General features: G+C 47.6%; 1 protein-coding gene across 1 annotated transcript; it reads left to right on the top strand.

The window, feature by feature from the left end:
- The first annotated feature begins 131 nt into the window (after nt 1-131).
- On the top strand, nt 132-27601 carry gtdc1 (glycosyltransferase-like domain containing 1). Its single transcript, XM_047601701.1, has 10 exons — nt 132-202; nt 13328-13518; nt 16843-17010; nt 17657-17830; nt 19523-19699; nt 23691-23800; nt 24972-25113; nt 26571-26641; nt 26858-26949; nt 27097-27601. Exons 1-10 carry the CDS (start codon nt 191-193, stop codon nt 27169-27171), a joined length of 1212 nt encoding a protein of 403 aa, XP_047457657.1. The 5' UTR covers nt 132-190; the 3' UTR covers nt 27172-27601.
- The last annotated feature ends 316 nt before the right edge of the window (nt 27602-27917 follow it).

The following is a 27917-nucleotide window of genomic DNA, read 5'->3' as shown; positions in this document are numbered from 1 at the left end:
TTAAACACACAGTTATTTAGTGTTTAATTAGAGGATTCATGCACAAGTCCGAGAGATAGATATTCTGTATATCCACATATTTAGCCTCGTTTATAACATGTATGTTTTAATAACTGGACGGAAGAGGAGGCGGCGGCTCTCGGATGGACGTGATGACGTATCAGCTGTACGTACACCGTGAGCCGGCCTGATGCAGTCCGAGGTGAGTCTCCACGTCTCCGCGTCCTTATCGGGGAACTCTAAGCGGAGGCCGCTTACTCTCCTCCGGTCACACAGTTTACTACGGTCCCGGTGGTCACAGCGAGGCCGGAGCTCCGGTCCCCCCGATGTTAGCAGCAGGCTATTAGATGTTAACTGGTGCCTCTTAATTGGTAGCCGTTAGCTGGTAGCTGTTAACCAGTAGCCGTTAGCTGTTAGCTGGTAGCTGTTAGCTGATAGCTGTTAGCTGGTAGCTGTTAACTGGTGGCTGTTAGCTGGTAACTGTAAGCTGGTAGCTGGTGGCTGTTAGCTGATAGCTGTTAACTGGTGGCTGTTAGCTGTTAACTGGTAGCTGGTAGCTGGTGGCTGGTAACTGGTAGCTGTTAACTGGTGGCTGTTAGCTGGTAACTGTAAGCTGGTAGCTGGTGGCTGTTAGCTGATAGCTGTTAACTGGTAGCTGTTAGCTGTTAACTGGTAGCTGGTAGCTGGTGGCTATTAGCTGGTGGCTGGTAACTGGTAGCTGTTAGCTGGTAACTGTTAACTGGTAGCTGGTAGCTGGTAGGTGGTGGCTGTTAGCTGGTGGCTGGTAACTGGTAGCTGTTAGCTGATAGCTATTAACTGGTGGCTGTTAACTGGTAGCCATTGGCTAGTGCTGTTAACTGGTAGCTGTTAACTGGTAGCTGTTAGCTGATAGCTGTTAAGTGGTAGCTGTTAACTGGTGGTTGTTAGCTGGTAGCTGTTAACTTGTGGCTGGTAACTGTTAGCTGGTAGCTGTTAGCTGTTGACTGGTAACTGATAGCTGGTGGCTGTTAGCTGGTAGCTGGTGGCTGTTAGCTGATAGCTGGTAACTGTTAGCTGGTAGCTGGTAGGTGGTGGCTGTTAGTTGGTGGCTGCTAGCTGATAGCTGTTAACTGGTGGCTGGTAGCTGATAGCTGTTAACTGGTGGCTGGTAGCTGTTAGCTGTTAAGTGGTAGCTGTTAGCTGGTGGCTGTTAACTGATAGCTGTTAACTGGTAGCTGGTAGCTGTTAGCTGATAGCTGTTAAGTGGTAGCTGGTAACTGGTAGCTGTTAGCTGGTGGCTGGTAACTGGTAGCTGGTAGCTGGTGGCTGGTAGTTGTTAGCTGTTAAGTGGTAGCTGTTAGCTGGTGGCTGTTAACTGGTAGCCATTGGCTAGTGCTGTTAACTGGTAGCTGTTAGCTGATAGCTGTTAAGTGGTAGCTGTTAACTGGTGGCTGTTAGCTGATAGCTGTTAACTGGTAGCTGTTAGCTGATAGCTGTTAAGTGGTAGCTGGTAACTGGTAGCTGGTAGGTGGTGGCTGTTAGCTGGTGGCTGGTAACTGGTAGCTGTTAGCTGGTAGCTGGTGGCTGGTAGTTGTTAGCTGTTAAGTGGTAGCTGTTAGCTGGTGGCTGTTAACTGGTAGCCATTGGCTAGTGCTGTTAACTGGTAGCTGTTAGCTGATAGCTGTTAAGTGGTAGCTGTTAACTGGTGGCTGTTAGCTGATAGCTGTGAACTGGTAGCTGGTAGCTGTTAACTGGTAACTGGTAACTGTTAACTGGTAGCTGGTAACTGCTAGCTGGTAGCTGGTAGCCGGTGGCTGTTAACTGGTAGCTGTTAACTGTTAACTGGTAGCTGTTAACTGGTAACTGTTAGCTGGTAGCTGGTAACTGGTAGCTGGTAACTGGTAGCTGGTAACCGGTAGCTGGTAGCTGTTAGCTGATAGCTGGTAACTGTTAGCTGGTAGGTGGTGGCTGTTAGCTGGTAGCTGGTAGGTGGTGGCTGTTAGCTGGTGGCTGGTAGCTGTTAGCTGGTGGCTGGTAACTGTTAGCTGGTAGCTGGTAGGTGGTGGCTGTTAGCTGGTAACTGGTGGCTGGTAACTGGTAGCTGGTAACTGGTAGCTGGTAACCGGTAGCTGGTGGCTGATAGCTGGTAACTGTTAGCTGGTAGCTGGTAGGTGGTGGCTGTTAGCTGGTGGCTGGTAACTGGTAGCTGTTAGCTGGTAGCTGTTAACTGGTGGCTGGTAACTGGTAACTGTTAGCTGGTAGCTGTTAGCTGTTGACTGGTAACTGATAGCTGTTAGCTGGTAACTGTTAGCTGGTAGCTTGTGGCTGTTAGCTGATAGCTGGTAACTGTTAGCTGGTAGCTGGTAGGTGGTGGCTGTTAGCTGGTGGCTGGTAACTGGTAGCTGTTAGCTGGTAGCTGTTAACTGGTGGCTGGTAACTGGTAACTGTTAGCTGGTAGCTGTTAGCTGTTGACTGGTAACTGATAGCTGTTAGCTGGTAACTGTTAGCTGGTAGCTTGTGGCTGTTAGCTGATAGCTGGTAACTGTTAGCTGGTAGCTGGTAGGTGGTGGCTGTTAGCTGGTGGCTGGTAACTGTTAGCTGGTAGCTGGTAGGTGGTGGCTGTTAGCTGGTGGCTGGTAACTGTTAGCATTGTTCGGGGAAAAACAACTAAGTGAACATTAAAGTAAAGATTAAATAACGCCTGAAGGCGAATTAATGTTGTTGCATGATCTCTGAGGCGTTTAATAATAATAATAGTAATAATAATAATGATAATAATAATAATAATAATGATAATAATAATAATTATAATGATAATAATAGTAATAATGATAATAATAATGATAATAATGATAATGATAATAATAGTAATAATGATAATAATGATAATAGTAATAATAATGATGATAATAATAATAATAATAGTAATAATAATGATAATAATAATAATTATAATAATAATGATGATGATAATAATAATAATAATAATGATAATGATGAAGATGACTCATAGACTTACACAGACTTAAATCATCCTCCAGGGACGTGTCTTGGTTTCACTATCTTAGTTGTTAGCGATGAGCTGTTCTCCAGCTGCATAGCGTTTGGAATAAAGACGTTCTGCAGCTCTGACCCTCTGGTGTTGCTGTAGGGGATGAGATGGATTGTCCATAATGGACAGCAGTTTATCCAGTTTCCTTCTGTCCTTTACTCAGGCAAACGTCTCCAACTCCCTCCCTACACATGTCCAGCCTTTTTATCAGTGTGTTGATCCTACTGATGTATTTTACTTGTTCTACTCCCCCAACAAACCACAACAAAGTACAGACGGGTAGAGAAACTCCAGTAACTCTGCACACGTTCAAAGACCTGAGCCTCTGGTCCACAGCATCACTGTTGTCCCTCCGGTCCACAGCATCACTGTTGTCCCTCCGGTCCACAGCATCACTGTTGTCCCTCCAGTCCAGTGCGTTGTCCATGTGGACTCCCCGGTGGTTGTTGTCCACTACTTCCACCCCAACCAAGTCAGATGTATGTGTGCGTTCGCATGGATCCAAGCACTTTTCCTTTGTTCATCCCAGTGCACACGTCCTCCCTAGGATGAAGGCAGCTAATTTAGTTTCCTTCGTTCATACACCGTTTGAATGAATCACACTAGCTTTTTTCTAATTACAGGTGCTTTAGTGGGAAACGAACACTTAGGACAAAACAACTTTATTAACAGATAAATTATTTACTCATCCAGAAGCCGCCCATCGCCCATCACCCATCGTCCATCACCCATCGCCCCTTAACCCATCGCCCATCACCCATCACCCCTTAACCCATTACCCATCACCCATCACCCATCACCCATCACCCCTTAACCCATTACCCATCGCCCATCACCCATCACCCCTTAACCCATCGTCCATCACCCATCACCCCTTAACCCATCGCCCATCACCCATCACCCCTTAACCCATTACCCATCACCCATCACCCATCACCCCTTAACCCATTACCCATCGCCCATCACCCATCACCCCTTAACCCATTGCCCATCACCCATCACCCCTTAACCCATCACCCATCACCCCTTAACCCATCGTCCATCACCCATCGCCCATCACCCATCACCCCTTAACCCATTGCCCATCACCCATCACCCCTTAACCCATCGTCCATCACCTATCACCCATCGCCCATCACCCATCACCCCTTAACCCATCGTCCATCACCCATCACCCCTTAACCCATCACCCATCACCCCTTAACCCATCACCCATCACCCCTTAACCCATCACCCATCACCCATCACCCCTTAACCCATCACCCATCACCCCTTAACCCATCGTCCATCACCCATCACCCATCACCCATCGCCCATCACCCATCACCCATCGCCCATCACCCATCACCCCTTAACCCATCGTCCATCACCCATCACCCATCGCCGATCACCCATCACCCCTTAACCCATTGCCCATCACCCATCACCCCTTAACCCATTGCCCATCACCCATCACCCCTTAACCCATCACCCATCGCCCCTTAACCCATCGTCCATCACCCATCACCCATCACCCCTTAACCCATCGTCCATCACCCATCGCCCATCACCCCTTAACCCATCGTCCATCACCCATCGCCCATCACCCATCACCCCTTAACCCATCGTCCATCACCCATCACCCCTTAACCCATCGTCCATCACCCATCGCCCATCACCCATCACCCCTTAACCCATCGTCCATCGCCCATCACCCATCACCCCTTAACCCATCGCCCATCACCCATCGCCCCTTAACCCATCGCCCATCACCCATCACCCATCGCCCCTTAACCCATCGCCCATCACCCATCGCCCCTTAACCCATCGCCCATCACCCATCACCCATCACCCCTTAACCCATTACCCATCGCCCATCACCCATCACCCCTTAACCCATCACCCATCACCCATCGCCCCTTAACCCATCGCCCATCGCCCATCACCCATCACCCCTTAACCCATCGCCCATCACCCATCACCCCTTAACCCATCGTCCATCACCCATCACCCCTTAACCCATCGTCCATCACCCATCACCCATCACCCCTTAACTCATTACCCATCACCCATCGCCCATCACCCCTTAACCCATCGCCCATCACCCATCACCCCTTAACCCATTGCCCATCACCCATCACCCCTTAACCCATCGTCCATCACCCATCGCCCATCACCCATCACCCCTTAACCCATCGTCCATCACCCATCACCCCTTAACCCATTGTCCATCACCCATCACCCATTGCCCATCACCCATCTCCCCTTAACCCATCACCCATCACCCCTTAACCCATCAACCATCACCCATCGCTCCTTAACCCATCACCCATCGCCCATCGCCCCTTAACCCATCGCCCATCGTCCATCACCCATCACCCCTTAACCCATCACCCCTTAACCCATCGTCCATCACCCATTGCCCATCACCCATCACCCATCGCCCATCACCCATCGCCCATCACCCATCACCCATCACCCCTTAACCCATCGTCCATCACCCATCACCCCTTAACCCATTACCCATCGCCCATCACCCATCACCCCTTAACCCATCGTCCATCACCCATCACCCCTTAACCCATTACCCATCGCCCATCACCCATCACCCCTTAACCCATCGTCCATCACCCATAACCCATCGCCCCTTAACCCATTGCCCATCGCCCATCGCCCATCGCCCAATCACCCATCACCCCTTAACCCATCGTCCATCACCCATCACCCCTTAACCCATTACCCATCGCCCATCACCCATCACCCCTTAACCCATCGTCCATCACCCATCACCCATCACCCCTTAACCCATCGTCCATCACCCATCACCCATCACCCATCGCCCCTTAACCCATCGCCCATCACCCATCGCCCCTTAACCCATCGCCCATCACCCATCACCCATCACCCCTTAACCCATTACCCATCGCCCATCACCCATCACCCCTTAACCCATCGCCCATCACCCATCACCCATCGCCCCTTAACCCATCGCCCATCACCCATCACCCATCGCCCATCACCCATCACCCATCACCCATCACCCCTTAACCCATTACCCATCGCCCATCACCCATCACCCCTTAACCCATCGTCCATCACCCATCGCCCATCACCCATCGCCCATCACCCCTTAACCCATCGCCCATCACCCATCACTCCTTAACCCATCACCCATCACCCCTTAACCCATCGTCCATCACCCATCGCCCATCACCCATCACCCATCACCCCTTAACCCATCGTCCATCACCCATCACCTCTTAACCCATCGTCCATCACCCATCACCCATTGCCCATCACCCATCTCCCCTTAACCCATCACCCATCACCCCTTAACCCATCAACCATCACCCATCGCTCCTTAACCCATCACCCATCGCCCATCGCCCCTTAACCCATCGCCCATCGTCCATCACCCATCACCCCTTAACCCATCACCCCTTAACCCATCGTCCATCACCCATTGCCCATCACCCATCGCCCATCGCCCATCACCCATCGCCCATCACCCATCACCCATCACCCCTTAACCCATCGTCCATCACCCATCACCCCTTAACCCATCGCCCATCACCCATCGCCCATCGCCCCTTAACCCATCACCCATCACCCCTTAACCCATCACCCCTTAACCCATCGCCCATCACCCATCACCCTTAACCCATCGTCCATCACCCCTTAACCCATCGCCCATCACCCATCACCCCTTAACCCATCACCCCTTAACCCATCGTCCATCACCCATTGCCCATCACCCATCGCCCATCACCCATCGCCCATCACCCATCGTCCATCACCCATCACCCCTTAACCCATCGTCCATCACCCATCACCCCTTAACCCATCGTTCATCACCCCTTAACCTATCACCCATCGCCCATCACCCATCACCCCTTAACCCATCGCCCATCAACCCTTAACCCATCGCCCATCAACCCTTAACCCATCGCCCATCACCCATCACCCCTTAACCCATCGCCCATCACCCCTTAACCCATCGCCCATCACCCCTTAACCCATCGCCCATCGCCCATCACCCATCACCCCTTAACCCATCGCCCATCACCCATCGCCCATCGCCCCTTAACCCATCACCCATCACCCCTTAACCCATCACCCCTTAACCCATCGCCCATCACCCATCACCCTTAACCCATCGTCCATCACCCCTTAACCCATCGCCCATCACCCATCGCCCCTTAACCCATCACCCCTTAACCCATCGCCCCTTAACCCATCACCCATCGCCCATCACCCATCACCCCTTAACCCATCGCCCCTTAACCCATCACCCATCGCCCATCACCCATCACCCCTTAACCCATCGCCCATCACCCATCGCCCCTTAACCCATCACCCATCGCCCATCACCCATCACCCCTTAACCCATCACCCATCGCCCATCACCCATCACCCTTAACCCATCACCCATCACCCAAAAAATAATTCACCCTGTGATGCGATTTCATAGCATGTGTGTGCAGTCCATGGATGGATGGAGGAATGGATGGAGGAATGGATGATGGATGGAAGGATGGAGGGATGGGTGGATGATGGTTGGATGGATGGATGGATGGATGGAGGGATGGGTGGGTGGGTGGATGGATGTCACAGCTGTCCAGTATTTGAGTAATACAACAATAGAATAAAATACTGAGGTATAAAAATAAAAGCAAAGGTAAAAATATAGAACAGGGCAAAGACACTTAGAAAACACCAGATACATAAGAGGATAAGGATGTGGCAGGATGAGGGCAGTGATAACTAAACAGTATATAATGATATATAACAGAGTATATATAATAGTAAGTGGCTCGGCTCGGCTCGGCTCAGGGTTGACGGACACAGTCCGGACCGGTCGGCCAGTTCCTGCTGGAAAGCCCCTGTTGCCAGGAACCCCAGAGTGGGCGGCACTAGGGGTGAAAAGTTAAATATGTTAAAAAAAGTTAAAAATGTGAAATACTGCGGTTTACAGTGCTAAGCCCGTCACCGTATCGTACTGTAGAATCCCGTTACACCCCCAGTCAGCGCTGCGTGGGCTCAGCGCTGCGTCGCGCTCTAGGGCCGGTTGGTCTCTAGGGCCGGTTGGTCTCTAGGGCCGGTTGGTCTCTAGGGCCGGTTGGGCTGTAGGGCCGGTTGGTCTCTAGGGCCGGTTGGTCTCTAGGGCCGGTTGGGCTGTAGGGCCGGTTGGTCTCTAGGGCCGGTTGGGCTGTAGGGCCGGTTGGTCTCTAGGGCCGGTTGGGCTCTAGGGCCGGTTGGTCTCTAGGGCCGGTAACGCTCTAGGGCCGGTTGGGCTGTAGGGCCGGTTGGTCTCTAGGGCCGGTAACGCTCTAGGGCCGGTTGGGCTGTAGGGCCGGTAACGCTCTAGGGCCGGTTGGTCTCTAGGGCCGGTTGGGCTGTAGGGCCGGTTGGTCTCTAGGGCCGGTAACGCTCTAGGGCCGGTTGGGCTGTAGGGCCGGTTGGTCTCTAGGGCCGGTAACGCTCTAGGGCCGGTTGGTCTCTAGGGCCGGTTGGTCTCTAGGGCCGGTTGGTCTAACGCTCTAGGGCCGGTTGGGCTGTAGGGCCGGTTGGGCTGTACGGCCGGTAACGCTCTAGGGCCGGTTGGTCTCTAGGGCCGGTTGGTCTCTAGGGCCGGTTGGAAACTTGGTTGCAAACACGTGTATTAATTGCACATTAATGTGTCTCTGATGTGCACATCGCTCTGAGGATTTCACATTATTGAGCATCACCTCTTAGTGTCGCCAAAGCAACAATAGCTGTGGAAACCGGCGTAGGCAGCCATGATGTTAGCGGAGGGCACTGCACATTTCCACCGTCATTTCACTTTTCATACATCTGAAGGTGGACGTACGCCACGTTTCTGGGCGCACGCAACTTTGGTACATGAGGCCTCAGCTCCTTGGTCGTGTCCACGTTCAGGAGTAGCTGGTTTGCCTGAGACCAGTCCACCAAGTCAGCGATCGGTGTCCTATAGACCCTCATGGTCTATGTCACCATGTTGGAGGCAGAACACCAGAAATCTAAAACAGTAACTTGAAGTTTTGTCACATACCAGCCACTGCCAGTTGTAGACAACTCTGGTTTGGCTTTGGTGATTGGAATGAGACAATCAACAGGCACACTTCACATCAGGTCAGATTAATATGTAATGCATCATCAGTTTCAGGCTGGATAACATGGGTTGGCGATGAATATAGTCCCTTCAGAGTCAACTTTCTAAGGGCGTATCTCACCAGGCTCGTCTAGTCCGTTTGAAACTGACCTTTTCTCTGGTCCGGACTTTTTGCGTAGGTGTTAATACAAATCAGTGGACTCTGGTACAGACCAAACAAGTGGACCGAGACCACCTCTGCAGCTGGGACTCGGTTCACTTGTTGGTCTGTACCTGAGTCCACAACAAACCCTGGTCTGATCCGTTTGTCCTGTGAATGCAATCCGAACATTTTCTAACCAAATGCAACATCTGAGCGCCTTTTTGGATTAAACGGGCGTCTATTAGTAACAATTCAGCACAAAGGGGATCTTTTCAGGACAACACTACCTTTTAATGTAATTAATATCTTACACCTTTGAAACACACAAAAGCCCGACATGAGTGTAGGGTGTCCCACATTTAATTAACAGAAATAATGTCCTTTTTTACATCATGTAAATGCAGAATAAAAAAATGAAATTTGCCCCATTCAGCCCACTCTTAAATGTTTAATCTTAAAACTTAATATAATCCACTAGCTGCAGGTGTCCAAAGGAAAAATAAGCGTCAGTTTCGTCTGCAAAAACAAGAAAAAAAAAATAAAATGTGCATCAACCTCTAACTAGTAAACCAGGAACAAAAAAGTTACAAAAAATGTTGTGATTGGTCATCGTCGTTTCATTCATTTGTTTCTATTTTCTACCAAGAATGAGCCCTGGGTCAATGTGGGGCACAGAAGAGAGCACTGCCTCCCTGATATATGGTGGGAGGACAGCATATATCATCATTGATGCACAAAATCGCTGAGAGAATGTGGAGGCAGGATTTATCCAGACTCAGACACAGTGTCAGCTTTAAGTGAAAAAACTTAAAAAACAAAGATCCCGCATATAAGTTTAATCCAGTGACTGAGTGGCTACAGGAAACAGTGGGTTTGTTTATAATGTCGGTCTGCTGGTCAAAAAATGCATGAATGTGTGAATACGAACAGAACCAAGTTTTTTTTAAAGGACCAAAAGTGAAGTATCAGACTTTCCTGGTGTAAAAACGCCCTAAAATAACACTCATGGTCTCAGGGAGTGAGTTTATTAGTATATTCTCTAAAATATGTGTTTTCCTCATCTGTTCTCTCCCAAAACAGTCCAGTGAAATATGCTAACCGCCGCTCAGAGGCTACAGTGTTTGAGATGTTTTCTATACAGTTAAGCCCCGCCCCTCAAAAAAACATATCGTTTACAAACTGTGAAGGGGACTATACTCCACCTCCCGTCCTTCCACTGCAGAACCATCAGAGAACCTTTGTATCAGTTGTATGGAGCTGTATCAGAGAAATCAGAGGGGAACAGAGTGAACCCTGCGGTTCCCCCACATTTCTGACAACAGTGTCTAACAGGGAGTTCCACGTAGAACTTCATCCTTCTATTTGTTCTTGTTATTGTTCTAGTTGTTTTCGTTTACTGTAATTGATCTGCAGTGATCATACAAATCAGTGTCTCATTGTTGTTTATTAGCTTCTGATTAGCATCTGATTGTGTTTTTTTTATCGTCTGATTGTGGGTTTATTAGTGTTTTATTATCGTCTGATTGTGGGTTTATTAGTGTTTTTTTATCGTCTGATTGTGGGTTTATTAGCGTTTTTAACGTCTGATTGTGGGTTTATTATCGTTTTATTATCGTCTGATTGTGGGTTTATTATCGTTTTATTATCGTCTGATTGTGGGTTTATTAGTGTTTTATTATCGTCTGATTGTGGGTTTGTTAGCGTTTTTTTAGCGTCTGATTGTGGGTTTATTATTGTTTTATTATCGTCTGATTGTGGGTTTATTATCGTCTGATTGTGGGGTTTATTAGTTTTATTATCGTCTGATTGTGGGTTTATTATAGTCTGATTGTGGGTTTATTAGTGTTTTATTAGCGTCTGATTGTGGGTTTATTATCGTCTGATTGTGGGTTTATTAGTGTTTTATTATCGTCTGATTGTGGGTTTATTATCGTCTGATTGTGGGTTTATTAGCGTTTTATTATCGTCTGATTGTGGGTTTATTAGCGTTTTTTTAGCGTCTGATTGTGGGTTTATTATCGTTTTATTATCGTCTGATTGTGGGTTTATTATTGTCTGATTGTGGGTTTATTATCGTTTTATTATCGTCTGATTGTGGGTTTATTATCGTCTGATTGTGGGTTTATTAGCGTTTTATTATCGTCTGATTGTGGGTTTATTATTGTCTGATTGTGGGTTTATTATCGTTTTATTATCGTCTGATTGTGGGTTTATTATTGTCTGATTGTGGGTTTATTAGCGTCTGGTTGACGTTTTATTAGCGTGTCCTCGCCGGTTGGTATTAGCTCAGCGTGTCGTGCTACATGGTCGCCCACAGGTTCCTTCTCGGCCGTCTCCAGAGTTTCCAGAGTTGACTCAGCCGAGGCCTGAGCTGCTGGGGGGTTCCCCGACATGAAGCCTCGGTTTCAGGGCTCCAGGCTGAGGAGGTGGAGGAGAGGTGTCTAGGTGAGATGAGTCTGAGCTGGAATCCCCCGACGGGGAATGATTGATTTCACATTTACTAAGAGACGTGGTGTCAGCTCGATTCATCAGGTCCATCTTCAGAGGGATTCCACCCAGCCTTCCTCACCAGCTGTCTGCCAGCCGCTCATCGCTATGATCACTCCATTACAACTACAACTACAATGACAACAACTACAACAAAAACTGCAACAAAAAACACAACTACCAGAGGGACAACGAGCAACAATACAACAACAACTACAACAACAGCAACTAGTCCTTGTATTTTCTCCTCATCTGCTGCCTTTGTGGGCGTCTAACTGGGAGGCTACCAGGAGGTGGGCTGACATGGAGGCCTTGTGGAGTTCCCTGAAGGGGATTCAGAGGAAGGAGGGAGGCTCTGGGACTCGTCTTACTGGACGGGGCTGTGCTATCAGGACGTTATTAAACCATCGTAGTGGTTAGTTCCTCGGTTCAGCTGCAACAAGAGACGTTGCTTCATTCAGACCTTGGTCCAGTTTAAAGCTGGTGCTGCTTCTGCTGACATTCTGGAAAAGATACTGAATCTTTACTGAGTCTGTCCGTCTGTCCGTCGTCTTCTGCTTATCCAGGTCAGAGGAACCCCCAGGAACCCCCAGGAACCCCCAGGAACCCTCGGACCAGACGGGAGATATAATACCTCCATCGTGTCCTGGGCGACCCCGCCTCCTCCTGTTGGTGGGACATGACTGAACCACCTCTGCCAAGGAAACCGAGGAAACTCATTTCAGCCGCTTGTGACCGTGATCTGGTTCTTGGGGTCATTACCCAGAGTTCCTGACCATGAGGGTGAGGGTTGGACGTAGATCGACCGGTAAATTGAGAGCTTCTCCTTTGGGCTTAGCTCTTCACCACCACAGACCAGTTAAAGTCCCCCATCACTGCAGACGCTCTGATCCGTCTGGTGATCTCCTGCTCCATCCTATCACTCCTCAACAAGATGCTGAGATACTGGAACTCCTCCACTAGAGGCAGGACCTCCTCCCTGACCCTTTTCTGACTGAGGACCATGACGTCTGACTGGGAGGAGCTGATCTTCATCCCGCCCCAGTAAGGGCTGGAGGTCGTAGTTCTATGAAGCTAAGAGGACCACATCATCCACATGAAGCAGAGACGAGATCCTCCGCCCACTGACCTCCACCCCCTCCACCACCCGGATGCTCCATAAGTCATGAACAGACCCGGTGACAAAGGGCCTGGAGGAGTGCAACCCTCACCGGGAACGAGTCTGACTTACAGCCGGCTACATGGACCGGACTCTCATTCCTTTGGTCCAGGCACTGACCCCCCCCCCAACCCCTCCATGCTCCTGGACCAAGACGGTCCTACCAGGGCCTTAATAACCCGGGCAGATCTCATTCTGTCCTGAGCTCTGCCGCTGAGAACTTGTGTCACTACGTCGTCGTTGACTTCAGCCCCAGGATCAGTGGAGATTCCACATGTTTACACACAGCTAACCGCTAGTCGCTAGGCATTAGCTGCTAGTTTGGTTGCAAACCAAAGTTGTCTCTTTGGCATTTTTGGTTTAAAGGTGGTAAACTGATGAGGTTTCTCTCTTGTTTTAATCTCCTGCCTCCATCAGGTCTCTCCATCCTCCAGCGTTCTCCTGGTGGAGCCATTTTACGGCGGTTCTCACAAACAGCTGATCGACCTCCTGAAGGAAAATGTTGATAGCTGCTCCGTCTTCACGCTGCCCGCCAAGAAGTGGCACTGGAGGGCGAGAACGGGCGCCCTGTACTTCAGCCAGACCATCCCCAGCTCCCAGTCATACAGGTGAGACGCAAATAAATAAAATCCGTCAAAATCCACGTTTGAACTAATCATTGACATGGCTCGAATAATTCCCCCAAGAAAAGTCCACTTTGCATTTAAATTAAGGAAAATATTTTTAAATCAGGTGTGAGGTGGAGACAGACCTTCCTTTCTTTAACAGTTTTTTATTGTGATTTTCTGAAATTACAAATTTATTCAAAAACCAAAAACGAAACCACATATACAAACCTAAAAACAGAGAAAACCCGACTTAATCCCACAACCTCAGCTGTTGCGTTAAAGAATAGAAGAATTCAACACCTGGCGTGTTTCCACACACTGAAGCATCAGAGACACGTTGCGGTGAAGGTAGAAAGAGAAACAAAAACTAAATAAATAAATAACCAGTACAACCCAGAGGCTGCGCTAGACTTTTCCGTTGTCTGTCATTTTGACTGACAGGGTCATAAAAATTCCGTCATAATCTATTTTTACTCACTTTAACCTTTTAAATGATAATAATGACATGTTCAGTAGCATTTAATTTGAATTCCTTTTTAATTCATATTTAGCCCAAACAAGCTGAACAAATATTCTACACTGTGGATACACATCAAGCATAAGAATATGTAACAAAAACCAGCTACATATGAGCAGTGAATAATGAAATGTGAAGTTCTCCTGGTCTGCGTGGACCAGGATCACGTGTGTGTTTGCGTGTAATCGCATGTTTGAGGTGGGACGGCTGCAGACATGAACCTCCTTTCTGTCGCTTCCTCGCTGCACTGAGGCCGAGGCCTGAGTTCGTCCTTCATCTTCCTCTTTTTTCCTCTTTTCGCCTCTTTTTTTGGGCTTTTTAAAGAAACTTCTGACACTCAACTGCCGTGACATTTTTCTTCTTTTCTACTTTTCTTCTTCTACAGGAGCCAATAACAATAGTGCAGCTGCCCCCGTGGGCGTCCACACTAATTAATATGCTCATCGCCACCAAGTGGTCAGGGGTCTGAATTGCAACCTGTCAGAATGACAGCGGGCTATCAGATTTTTCTGTCACCGTCTTAAAAAAATGGTCAATGTGGAAAAATATTCGGTTAACGCGACCCCTGACACCACTAATCACACAGTTTCAGTCATGAACACAACAACTCTAAACTCTAAAGAATACGCATTATAAGAAATAAAATAATAATATGTGCTGATATATAGAGTTTTTGTACACCCCATATATTTGTGAAATATTGCATTAAGAATCACTTTTAGGTTTTCAAGTGTAATTTCTTTTAGTTCAGTCACAGAGAAAATACTAAACAAATCCTAAAACGGACTTTAAGAACTTTAAACTGACTGGTTCCATAAAAATCCATCAGAAATGTTGAGTACTGGGTCATTTTGGTTCCAGTGATCCACTGATGAAGAACGTGCTTCTTATTTACAGACACGTTGTTCTGTTGCTTCGTGTCTAAATAAAAGCCAGAACATCTAAAGTTCTTCAGATTAAAATGTCTAAAACAAGGAACCTACACAACATGTTCTAAGATGAAATCTGCTCAGAGATAAAAAGAATTAAATGTTATCAAGATGAACTGAAGAAACAGGAACAATTACATTTTCATTTATTTTGACTTATTTTTTCATATTTAAACCAGGGCTCTCAAGTTTTGAATGTTTAAAGATAACCAACCATGATAGTTATAATAAATTAAGTGATGTCGTCATTTTCAAGCATTTGTTGAAGGCGTAGTTAGGGAGCTTCTATTCCACCTGGCAACGACAAACAGGCTACAAACTACTATTTCATGACTGGCTGATTGGTCGATGGTGAAGCTGAGAAGTCTGCCCTCACCTCATGTATTCATAGATCACTAATATCTTTGAAAGTCTATTTGTGGTGAGTTTCATCATTCTTCGGTGTGAGACATGTTTCGTGTGGCGTGTGAACTTATTGAAGTGCGCATGTCTCAAGCTGCCTGAAACTCGAGAGTCCTGCTGAAACACATTGAAACTGCTACATCTGTGACGTCAGTAACAGCGCGATCGGCTACTGTAGTAACTTGCTGTAATCTGTGTGCAGCATTTTTTTCTCATTCATAAAATGCTAAAATCGGGGACAGCTTTAGACGGGGGGACAGGTTGTCCAAAACAGGGACTGTCCCCAGAAAATGGGGTCACCCTAAAAACCCCACAGAACTAGCAGGACACCTTTTTTGGAGCTAGTTCTTCTGTGTTTCCATGGTCTCATGGTTCTGCTGCAAAATGAACATCTTCACCAGCCTCACAGCGACGCAGTCGTACCTTCGTGTTTAGAAGCTACACTGGAAATGGTTTCGTCTGTGTAATCAAATACACTGGTATTTGGTATGAACGGATATAAGGCCCAGCCCTACCAGGAAGTACAGATTCATCCTTCATCAGCTGGATCCACTCTGCAGAAATACAGACGAACCAACATCTGGGCGTCCAAGGGTTTCTACAGCAACCAATGACCTCATCCTGATCCACATCTGCAGGAAAACCAGCCAATGACATCACAGGAGCTCCAGCAGCAGTGGTCAAACCAAACTGGTGTCCAGTGTTCCAGCCTCACTGTACGTGGTGGACGTTTAGATCATGGCTTAAGGTCCTACAAGGCTGTGAAGAAGCCCCTGATCAATGAGAGACAGAGCTTAGACCCAAGAACACAAGGACTGGACAGTCAGGACCTGGAAGAAGATTCTGTGGTCAGATGAGTCCAGTTTCCAGCTTTATCTTCCTCCTGCTAATGTTCTGCTACGCAGAAGGCCAGGCCAAGCATCATCTCCAGCATGGACAGCAGCTACTGTCAGACATGGTGGAGGCAGCATCAGGCTTTGATGCATGATGCTGCTGGTGTTGCTCATCTCACTGTCTGTCATCACACATTCAGCTCGTTCTCCAAACCCACATGGTCCCTTCTGCACGTGCTCTGTTGTGTCCAGGTCCAAACTGGATGTTTCTACCAGATAAAGCCCCTTAACTCACATCCAGGACCAGTAGAACCTGTCTGCAGGATCCAGGACCAGTAGAACCTGGCTGCAGGAGCACAGGATCCAGGACCAGCAGAACCTGAACCAGGATCCAGGACCAGCAGAACCTGGCTGCAGGAGCACAGGATCCAGGACCAGTAGAACCAGGCTGCAGGAGCACAGGGTCCAGGACCAGTAGAACCTGATCCAGGACCAGTAGAACCTGGCTGCAGGAGCACAGGATCCAGGACCAGTAGAACCTGATCCAGGAGCACATACTGCTGTGTGTCTGTGTGTCTGTGTCAGGATATTACTTGGATATTAATTTTTAATGTGTCCTGATGTTTTGTCTCCTTGTCCTCAGAGTCCTGTTCAGCAGCTCTGTCCTGAACCTTTGTGAACTAGTGGCTCTGAGACCTGACCTGGCCCGGCTCAAGAAGGTTCTGTACTTCCATGAGAACCAGCTGGTGTATCCGGTCCGCAGAGACCAAGACCGAGACTTCCAGTACGGATACAACCAGGTGCTGTCATGGTAAGCAGCCAGTCAGAGGACTCAATACGAATAACACGCTTTATTTCAGGTCGCCCATGTTTATCCACCAGAGAATAAAAACCAGGCTGTCAAACCATAGATGACAGCAGCTAATTAGGCCACGCCCCCATTATTTACTGGCGGTAAAAACAACTCCCCATAGTCGGTGTTTATTTTGTGTTGCTAGCATTCGGCTGGAAAGTGGGTGAAATGTCTGACGTTAGTCGAACGAATGGCAAAATTATGTAGGAAAACTAGGAAGGTATGATCTAGATGCGTGATTCTTCACCACGGATCAAATCTACTGACGCAGAAATCTGCCATCAGTTCATTACACAATGTTAATCATGACAGAAATACACCATGAAAAGCTGCACACGTACACGTCGACTTTCATCTCTGTCCACCTGCTTTCAGGCCAGTTTCACCTTTTACGCTCGTAGACGTGTGGAAGTGGAGCCCGACCTCATGTGTTCGTCTTCCTCACGTCTGATTGGCTGAGTGTGTGATGGGTGTGGTTGTCGGTGGTCAGGGGCCACTAGGAGGCGTCTGATTGGCTGATTGTGTGATGGGTGTGGTTGTTGGTGGTCAGGGGCCACTAGGAGGCGTGTGATTGGCTGACTGGTTGTCGTTGTTGTGTCGACAGCCTGGTGGCAGACGTGGTCGTCTTCAACTCACACTTCAACATGGACTCATTCCTGTCCTCCATCCCGTCCTTCATGAAGAAGATCCCAGACCACCGACCCAGAGACCTGGACCAGCTGATCCGTCCCAAGTGTGTGGTCCTGAACTTCCCACTGCAGCTCCCCGACGTCAGCAGGTAGGTCCCGGGCCAGGTTCTGGTTCTGGTTCTAGTTCTCTAGTTAGAATATCACCTCCATCCCTTCATGTTCAGCTGAAGTCAGCTGTGTGTACAAGGTCAGTCCTCAACACCTGGTCTCACCTGAGTCATGATCAGGGTTTACACTGATGCTGCTCAACGTTTCACCCTTCAGGGGTCAAGGAGCCATATCTGGTAAATTCACTCATCTGGATTTTCTGTGATGAAGTGATGAAGTGATGTAGTGGTGAAGTGGTGAAGCGATGAAGCGATATAGTGATGAAGTGAATGAAGGCAACGGCCACCAGATCTCCAACTCTGATCTAGTCTCACCTGGTCTCACCTGGTCTCACCTGGTCTCATCTGTCTATCTCTAATCCTGGTCCAGTGGTTGGACGTCTGGTTGTCATGGAGCTGCTCTGTGTTATGGCCATTAAAGGAAATTAGATGTTTGTCCTTCGTCCCTGTTCTCAGTGAGGTCATCGTCCTCATAAGTCCTCCATGTTTTTACTGCCTCATTTATGAAATGGATTATTGAGCCAAGGTTTCCCAGCAGCCTCGGAGGCAGGAACTGAGCCATAGATGGATTCTGTCCACATCTGTCTTCTCTGATATGTAATATTGGCTCATTTTACTCTAATATTTATTTCTCTTTGTCGACTTTTAGGATATTTTGAGTCATTTTTATGAAGAAATGTAGAAGATTCTGAACCTTGAAGCAGCTTTGTGTTTTGGTATCAGTGTAGAAAGTATCACAACATTTCAATACTAAAGAACAAGCGGCTTAGAGCTGCAGTACACTCCTGGAGAACATATGTCTTTTCTGTTCTGTGATGTGAACACTATATTCTACAAAACATTTGCAAGAAACTAGAGCTGTCAAACTTAACTCGTTAATATTAATTAATCTTCATCCTGATGAATGAGATTAATGAAGCATCTGCAGCAGAACGACTGTGAACGTGTCTCAGTTTGTCCAAGTAGCGTTAGCACCAGCTGATCCGGTAGTGACAGGCAGCAGAACCAACCCATAAAGATGGAAGACGCTAAACAGCACGTTGGTCCTCTCCATGGGACATTTGAGGACAAAGAAACCAAGAGGGACCAGTGGAGACACATAAAGTATCATCACACTCTGCAGGAAGGAGTTTTCTTTCCAGCTTCAAACAGCACATGAACCAAGCCAAGCATACGTTAGTCGGGGATTCTGCTAGCACTTGGGCTAACGCGGCTAACAGCTGGAGACAAACCAAGACAAACCAAGACAAAGACAAGCTGCCAATGCTGCTGCTAATATGTGTCCACTCCTGCAGCCACTGTTCACTGGGAGAGACTGTTCTCAATAAGAAGCGTCAGCTCTCCTCTGGTTGGACAATGTCCACAAGTTAGTTTGTCTCCGTAGCAAAAGGGACACATTCATGTGGACACATGGTGGACACATGGTGGACAAAGAAAGACACAAAAAGTTGTTGAATCAACACGTTCAGTGCAGATATATTCTCTTCTTCCTGTTTGATCATCAACAATGAAACGAATCAATAGAGATTAAACATGAAGGAGATTTAATCTGATGAATCTGAATGAATCTACAGATTAATCTGATTAAACATTTAATGGTTTGACAGCTCTCGTGAAGGTTCCAGGGTTCTTCTATTTCCTTGTGCCTCTGTAACTTCTCATTTTGTTTTCCAGACTCCTGCCTGAACATAAACGCCTCCGCTGGACTACAGAGACGTCTCGTCTTGATGACATCATCACAGCGCAGCAGCAGCTCAGTGGTGAAGAAGTCAATCATCAGTCTGGACCCCCCACTCCCCAGACCCCTGTCAGCCAGGTGAAGCCTCTGCACATCGTGTGGCCTCATCGATGGTGAGTTCCAATAATTTGATATCTGCAGTCTGACTGCTCACCTCACAAAAACTGGTCTCAGGTCCAGGTCCAGGGTTCATCAGTAACAAAGCATGGTGCTGTAATCTGCTGTTAAATAACAGATGGATTATTGCTGCCACCAGCAGCTGTAGAGAAATCTGCTTTTCCCCCAGAGGCTCCAGTTAATCCGTAATTGGTTTGGCTTTTAATCTGCATCTGGCCTGGATCCCCAGATCCCCCGATCCCCAGATCCCCAGATCCTCAGATCTCCAGATCCCCAGATCCTCCTGTCCTCAGATCCCCAGATCCCCAGATCCTCCTGTCCTCAGATCCCCAGATCCTCAGATCCCCAGATCCCCAGATCCCCAGTTCCCCAGTTCCCCAGATCCCCAGATCCTCAGATCCTCAGATCATCAGATCATCAGATCCCCAGATCCCCAGATCCCTAGATCCTCAGATCCCCAGATCCCCAGATCCCCAGATCCCCAGATCCTCAGATCCTCAGATCCCTAGATCCTCAGATCATCAGATCATCAGATCCCCAGATCCCCAGTTCCCCAGTTCCCCAGATCCCCAGATCCTCAGATCCTCAGATCATCAGATCATCAGATCCCCAGATCCCCAGATCCCTAGATCCTCAGATCCCCAGATCCCCAGATCCTCAGATCCCCAGATCCCCAGATCCCCAGATCCTCAGTTCCCCAGATCATCAGATCCCCAGATCCCCAGATCCCCAGATCCCCAGATCCCCAGATCCTCAGATCCCTAGATCCTCAGATCCCCAGATCCCCAGATCCCCAGATCCCTAGATCCTCAGATCCCCAGATCCCCAGATCCCCAGATCCCTAGATCCCTAGATCCCCAGATCCTCAGATCCCCAGATCCTCAGATCCCCAGATCCCCAGATCCCCAGTTCCCCAGTTCCCCAGATCCCCAGATCCTCAGATCCTCAGATCATCAGATCATCAGATCCCCAGATCCCCAGATCCCTAGATCCTCAGATCCCCAGATCCTCAGATCCCCAGATCCCCAGATCCTCAGATCCCCAGATCATCAGATCCCCAGATCCCTAGATCCTCAGATCCCCAGATCCCCAGATCCCCAGATCCTCAGATCCTCAGATCCCCAGATCCCAAGATCCCCGGATCCTCAGATCCCCAGATCATCAGATCCCCAGATCCTCAGATCCTCAGATCCTCAGATCCCCAGATCTCCAGGTCCTCAGATCCCCAGATCATCAGATCATCAGATCATTAGATCCTCAGATCCCCAGATCCTCAGATCTGATAGAGAGCAAAAGTACAGTCGTGTACTGTAAATACAGTTACAGTGTGCACTGGAATACTCCGCCCCCTATTTCCAGTTTCTGGATCTCTGGGTCCAGGTTCTTAGTGTTCTCCTTTTAATGTCCAGCTCAACCAGTTTCCTTTTTCTCTCTGAATTTTGGGTTCTGGCAGCTATGTCAGTTTCTGCAGGTGTTTTATTAGAACCACATCAGTGACTTTATATTCATTCTGGACTAAATAAGCCGGAGATCTCCACAACAGTGACAGCGTCTCCGCATCCACAGAGATTCACTCCTCCTGACACATACATGCAGACGTGAATCAGCAGAACTCATATGGACATTTAAAGGACCTGTATAAGGATAAGCCTGTCATTTCAATCAGATGTCCAGAACTAACGGGATCTGTCCGTCACGGCCCCCCTTTATCAAGATCCACTGCCAGCTCCTCTGCTGGGGTCAGTTCCTGGGTGGTGAGTCAGTTCCTGGCTGGGTGGTCAGTTCCTGGGTGGGTGGTTGGACCGTCCCCTGTGTCAGTCTTATGTGCTTTTTTCTTGACCACTGAAATCATACAGAAATTAATTGTCAGCAAACAACAGATCTGTCACCTCATGTGATGCTACGCTAATGTAACTGGCCTGCTGTCCAACATGTCCAACATGTCACACAACATGTCACACAACATGTCACACAACATGTCACACAACATGTCAGAGCGCTGATCATTTCATCGAGCTTAATTATCCTCCTCATTACATGAGTAACATCTACTTCTATGGGCCAGGATTAACTTACGCATTAAACCGGTCCACTACTGTCTGCCAGGCTTTTCCCTCTCTTTTCTCCTGGTGGTGCCTTTTTTCTTATATTGTCCTTTAATTCTTCATATTGTCCAACAAGCAGCTCTGGTTCAGTGGTGGTGAAGTAGGACGCGTCCGTGTTCCATTTTCCATCCTATGATTCTGTGATCGACCTCGTGGTTTTCTTAAGAACTTATCCTAACAATCCACTTCCGGTTTGATTAAACCGCGTCTTTCCAAGACGCGCAACCGATTAATCCAAGAAAGCGCCAACAAGGTTTAGTCAAGCCGGGCTTACTCACTTATCCCGGATGTCTTTATCCTACTTTTGTGCAATATCCCCCAGGTCCTATTGTTGTTGTTGTCAGACTTACTGTTGTTGTTCTCAGACTGTTGTCGTTGTCAGACTGGTATCGTTGTCAGACTGTGGTTGTTGTCAGGCTGTTATCATTTTCAGAGTGTTGTTGTTGTCAGACTGTTATCGTTGTCACACTCTTGTTGTTGTTCTTGTCAGACTGTTGTCCTCAAACTCTTGTCGTTGTCAGACTGGTATCGTTGTCAGACTGTTGTTGTTGTCAGGCTGTTATCATTTTCAGAGTGTTGTTGTTGTCAGACTGTTATCGTTGTCACACTGTTGTTGTTGTTCTTGTCAGACAGTTGTCCTCAAACTCTTGTCGTTGCCAGACTGTTATCGTTGTCAGACCGTTGTTGTTCTCAGACTGTTGTCGTTGTCAGACTGTTGTCGTTGTCAGACTGTTATCGTTGTCAGACCGTTGTTGTTCTCAGACTGTTGTCGTTGTCAGACTGTTGTCGTTGTCAGACTGTTATCGTTGTCAGAATGTTGTTGTTCTCAGACTGTTGTCGTTGTCAGACTGTTGTTGTTGTTCTTGTCAGACAGTTGTCCTCAAACTCTTGTCGTTGTCAGACTGTTATCGTTGTCAGACCGTTGTTGTTCTCAGACTGTTGTCGTTGTCAGACTGTTGTCGTTGTCAGACTGTTATCGTTGTCAGAATGTTGTTGTTCTCAGACTGTTGTCGTTGTCAGACTGTTGTTGTTGTTCTTGTCAGACAGTTGTCCTCAAACTCTTGTCGTTGTCAGACTGTTATCGTTGTCAGACCGTTGTTGTTCTCAGACTGTTGTCGTTGTCATACTGGTATCGTTGTCAGACTGTGGTTGTTGTCAGGCTGTTATCATTTTCAGAGTGTTGTTGTTGTCAGACTGTTATCGTTGTCACACTGTTGTTGTTGTCAGGCTGTTATCATTGTCAGAGTGTTGTTGTTGTCAGACTGTTATCGTTGTCACACTGTTGTTGTTGTTCTTGTCAGACTGTTGTCCTCAAACTCTTGTCGTTGTCAGACTGTTATCGTTGTCAGACCGTTGTTGTTGTCAGGCTGTTATCATTGTCAGAGTGTTGTTGTTGTCAGACTGTTATCGTTGTCACACTGTTGTTGTTGTTCTTGTCAGACTGTTGTCCTCAAACTCTTGTCGTTGTCAGACTGTTATCGTTGTCAGACCGTTGTTGTTCTCAGACCGTTGTTGTTCTCAGACTGTTGTCGTTGTCAGACTGTTGTCGTTGTCAGACTGTTATCATTGTCAGAATGTTGTTGTTCTCAGACTGTTGTCGTTGTCAGACTGTTGTCGTTGTCAGACTGTTATCATTGTCAGAATGTTGTTGTTCTCAGACTGTTGTCGTTGTCAGACTGTTGTTGTTGTTCTTGTCAGACAGTTGTCCTCAAACTCTTGTCGTTGTCAGACTGTTATCGTTGTCAGACCGTTGTTGTTCTCAGACTGTTGTCGTTGTCAGACTGTTGTTGTTGTTGTCAGACTGTTGTTGTTGTTGTCAGACTGTTGTCGTTTTCAGAATGTTTTTGTCTTTCTGTTGTGACGTCTGTTTTTCCGTCTGAAGGGAACATGATAAAAACCCGGAGCTGTTCTTCAAGACTCTGCTGAGACTGAAGGACAAACATCTGTCCTTCCATGTGTCCGTTCTTGGAGAGACGTTCACTGATGTCCCAGGTAACTTTGTGTCTCTGTGACGACCGTCCCACCACACAAGATGCCAAGACACATTTATTTCTAAAACCTGCGTTTTGTACAGAGGTTCAGAGTAAAAAATAAAAACCACTCAGGATAGAAACGTTTAAGGCAGAAGGGGCGGGGCTAAATGTTAAAAGGAGAATGGGCGGGGTTAAATGATAAAAGGAGAAGGGGCGGGATTATAGGGAGGAGGGGCGGGGTTAAAAGGAGAAGGGGCGGGGTTAAAGGGAGAAAGGGCGGGGTTAATGTTTTAGTGGGAAGGGGCGGGGTTAAATGTTAATGGGAGAAGGGGCGGGGTTAAATGTTAAAGGGAGAAGGGGCGGGGTTAATGTTTTATGGAGAAGGGGCGGGGTTAATGTTTTATGGAGAAGGGGCGGGGTTAAAGAAGGTACAGCTTCAAACATCGTAAAATGTTTTTCTTTTATTTTTTGTATTACATGAAATAAAGCTTAATTCATTCATTCATTCACAGTAATAAAATAAAAATCAGCACAGTTTCCAAAATAAAATCAATAGTCAAAGAGGAGATGGGGATAAAGGGTTAGACATGAAGTCCAGAGTTCTGAAAGCTGTGGGGAAGAAACTGGTTTTGAAACGGGTGTAATTTGATAATAGATGGTTTCATGATTGGATGATGCGTTCATGAACGTCCGTGTGTTTTAGAGTAATGAGCCAACACACTCTGAGATATTGAGGCGTAAAGTTTTACTGCGGCTGCTGTGAATTAGCCTGATGAGAGCGGGAAGGCAATGCCATTACATTTATTTATTACTTCTTTATCCTTTTAGGTTTATTTTTATTTATTTATCCCATTAGGACGATTTAATCAATGTTGATTTAGTTAATAGACTCAGAGTATCGACCATGGTCACCTCTCACCTGCTGCTGCTCATAAACCTGGAGATTTAAGCCACGTACTGGCCCTTTAATTAAAGCCACGTACTGGCCCTTTAATTAAAGCCACACACTGGCCCTTTAATTAAAGCCACACACTGGCCCTTAATTAAAGACATGTACTGGCCCTTTAATTAAAGACACGTACTGGCCCTTTAATTAAAGACACGTACTGGCCCTTTAATTCAAAACACACACTGGCCCTTCACTGTCCAGCTGGATAACGGCTCCTCCTCCTCCTCCTCCTCCTCCTCAGATGTCTTTCAGGAGGCCAGGTGTCTCCTGGACTCCCACATCGTGTCCTGGGGGTATCTGTCCAGGGAGGACTACCTGGAGGTTTTGTGTCAAGCTGACGTGGTCGTCTCCACCTCCAACCACGAGTTCTTTGGCGTTGCCATGTGAGTAAGCACGTCTCTGCGGAGACAGGCATGTTGTCCTCAACACGTCTCTGCGGAGACAGGCATGTTGTCCTTGTGTCTCAGTAAATCAAAGGTCCCGTTGACACAGGTTGTCTCTCCACATCAGAGACGTCCTGATGTCCTCGTGTCCTTCAGGTGAGGCTTCAGTCTCCGTCTCTGATCATCTTCACCAGGACCTGAGCTGCAGGCAGCCAATCACTGGCCTCCCACAGCTCAGCCAATCACTGGCCTCCTAGAGCTCAGCCAATCACTGGCCTCCTAGAGCTCAGCCAATCACTGGCCCTCCCACAGCTCAGCCAATCACTGGCCTCCTAGAGCTCAGCCAATCACTGGCCTCCTAGAGCTCAACCAATCAGAGAGTCTCTTTCTCTTTGATGTCCAGCTGATTCATGTCCTCATGAATCAGGGTCCTATTTATTATTATTCGAGTGTCTCGGAGACGTTTAGTCTTCAGGGCCCAGGACTTGTGTCATTTAGTTAAAAGCTTTTTATCAACTTTGTCCAGAGTCACTCGTCCTCCCCAGAGACGTCCCTGCGGTTAGGACGTAGAGGACGACACTGAGGCCAGAGACATGTGTGGACGTTCTGAAGGACATTTTATCTTTGTTGATGATGGTCAGCTGATGAAATGATGAATGAGACAACAGCATCAACACAAGACACAAGACACAAGCCAGAAAGACAAAACATACAATCAGTAAAAGTTACAGTGGAAATAAAATAGTACAATTACTTAAAAAAATAGTTAAATGAGGTTGTTCCTGGATGGAGGTAAAGAGGAAAGGTTCCTAAAGAAGGTTCTGCAGTGAGATGTGCTGAGAAGGAGGAGACTTTGAGGTGAGAGGAGAACATGGTGGAGAAGAGGAGGAGAGATATTCTCTGGAGCGGAATCATTACTGTTATACACAGGATGAAGAGAACATGTTCTAAGTAGATCTGAATATTTTCTCTCGTTCATAGATCAGATATAGGATCAAGTCTGTGGATGTGACTGTTCTATGATCATGACATGATGCCTCATCAGTAGCAACGGTCAAGCCATTCCTCCTGATCCTCCTTGGATCCTCCTCCTGACAATCACACCTCCTCCCTGCACCTCCTCCCTGCAGCTCCTCCCTGCACCTCCTCACTAACACCTCCTCCCTAACACCTCCTCACTAACATCACACCTCCTCCCTAACACCTCCTCCCTGACACCTCCTCACATGCTGACATGCTAATGTTATGTGAGGGCTTTAATGACTAAATATGTTCTGTAGTAAATTAGCATATTTCAGTAATTATGGATGATTTTCAGAATTGAACACAATCAGTCCACAAAATAAAAGCCTGTCACATTGATTCAGGACAACCTACCAAAATAAGAGCAGGATTTCAGTCAGTGGGAGGAGTCAGTGAAGGGGCGTGTTCTTGATGAAGCTGTGGATGTGTTTCAGGCTGGAGGCCGTCCACTGTGGATGTTTTCCTCTGTGTCCCAAGGCCCTGGTCTACCCTGAGATCTTCCCAGGTACTTCACCCCACACTGGCTCTCACTTCTTCTTCTACTGTCTCTGGACCACATTCAGTCCTCCTCCTTCTTCTTCTACTGTCTCTGGACCACCTTCAGTCCTCCTCCTTCTTCTTCTACTGTCTCTGGACCACCTTCAGTCCTCCTCCTTCTTCTTCTACTGTCTCTGGACCACCTTCAGTCCTCCTCCTTCTTCTTCTACTGTCTCTGATCCAGCTCAGTACCTGTACTCTACGCCTGAGCAGCTCTGTAAGAGACTTGTGGGATTCTGTCGGAGACCTGACGTCGCTCGGAGACACATTGTCACGGTAACGATGCCACTACTTTACATACACACTGTACTACATGGCCCACAATGCACCTGCATCTAAAACATTTGAGCTCCATGAGAAAAAGAAGGAAAGGTTTTCTGATTCATTCCGAGGTTGGTTCTAGTTCTGGTTCTGATTCTGCAGGTTGACACCTCCTGCTTCTCCTGGTCGTCCCTAAAGCAGCGTTTCCAGGCTCTGCTGACAGACGAGTGTCCCTGAATGCACCACGGCCACCATAGGTCCTGGATCAGACTGGATCTGGGCCAAGTGTGCATCTGGACCGGATCTGGACTGGATCTGGACTGGGTCTGGACTGGGTCTGGACTGGGTGTGGACTGGGTCTGGACCGGGTCTGGACTGGGTGTGGACCGGGTCTGGACCGGGTCTGGACTGGATCTGGACCGGGTTTGGACTGGGTCTGGACCGGGTCTGGACTGGATCTGGACTGGATCTGGGCCAAGTGTGCATCTGGACCGGGTCTGGACTGGATCTGGACTGGATCTGGGCCAAGTGTGCATCTGGACCGGGTCTGGACTGGATCTGGACTGGATCTGGACCGGGTCTGGACCGGGTCTGGACTGGATCTGGACTGGGTCTCTCAGAGATCAAGACTTTTTCATAAATAAACTTCCTGACACATTTATTTTCATCTGTTTTATTTATTTTTTTTCAACAATATTTTTATTTAAATTTCGTCTGTTTATCAAACTGCATGAGAGTCTGTGTGTTTATACGCACACAACCGCTCAAACGTTTAACAACACCCTCATTTGTCCAGTTATTTACTGCAGTTCAAGTCATGTAAGAGCAATGAAAAGCTTCAAATGGTACTAAGATCAATACTGATCAGTACTGATCAGCCAGAGCTTAAGAAAAAGGTTTGGTTTCCCAAAACTGAAAAATAATGTTCATTTCAGAATTATTTCCAGGGAACATGAAGTGTGTTCACAGTTTCAAGCTGTTCT

Source organism: Mugil cephalus, chromosome 12 (assembly GCF_022458985.1).
Source record: "Mugil cephalus isolate CIBA_MC_2020 chromosome 12, CIBA_Mcephalus_1.1, whole genome shotgun sequence".
Taxonomy (NCBI): Eukaryota; Metazoa; Chordata; class Actinopteri; order Mugiliformes; family Mugilidae; genus Mugil; species Mugil cephalus.
Note: the sequence above shows the minus strand (reverse complement) of the source record. Positions and strands in the feature narration are given on the sequence as shown.

Excerpts from the sequence above, each read along its gene's own strand:
- gtdc1 (XM_047601701.1), top strand. Across the intron at positions 13,519-16,842 it reads CCCAGCTCCCAGTCATACAG|AGTCCTGTTCAGCAGCTCTG; the intron begins GTGAGACGCAAA and ends CCTTGTCCTCAG. Across the intron at positions 26,950-27,096 it reads CTCGGAGACACATTGTCACG|GTTGACACCTCCTGCTTCTC; the intron begins GTAACGATGCCA and ends CTGATTCTGCAG.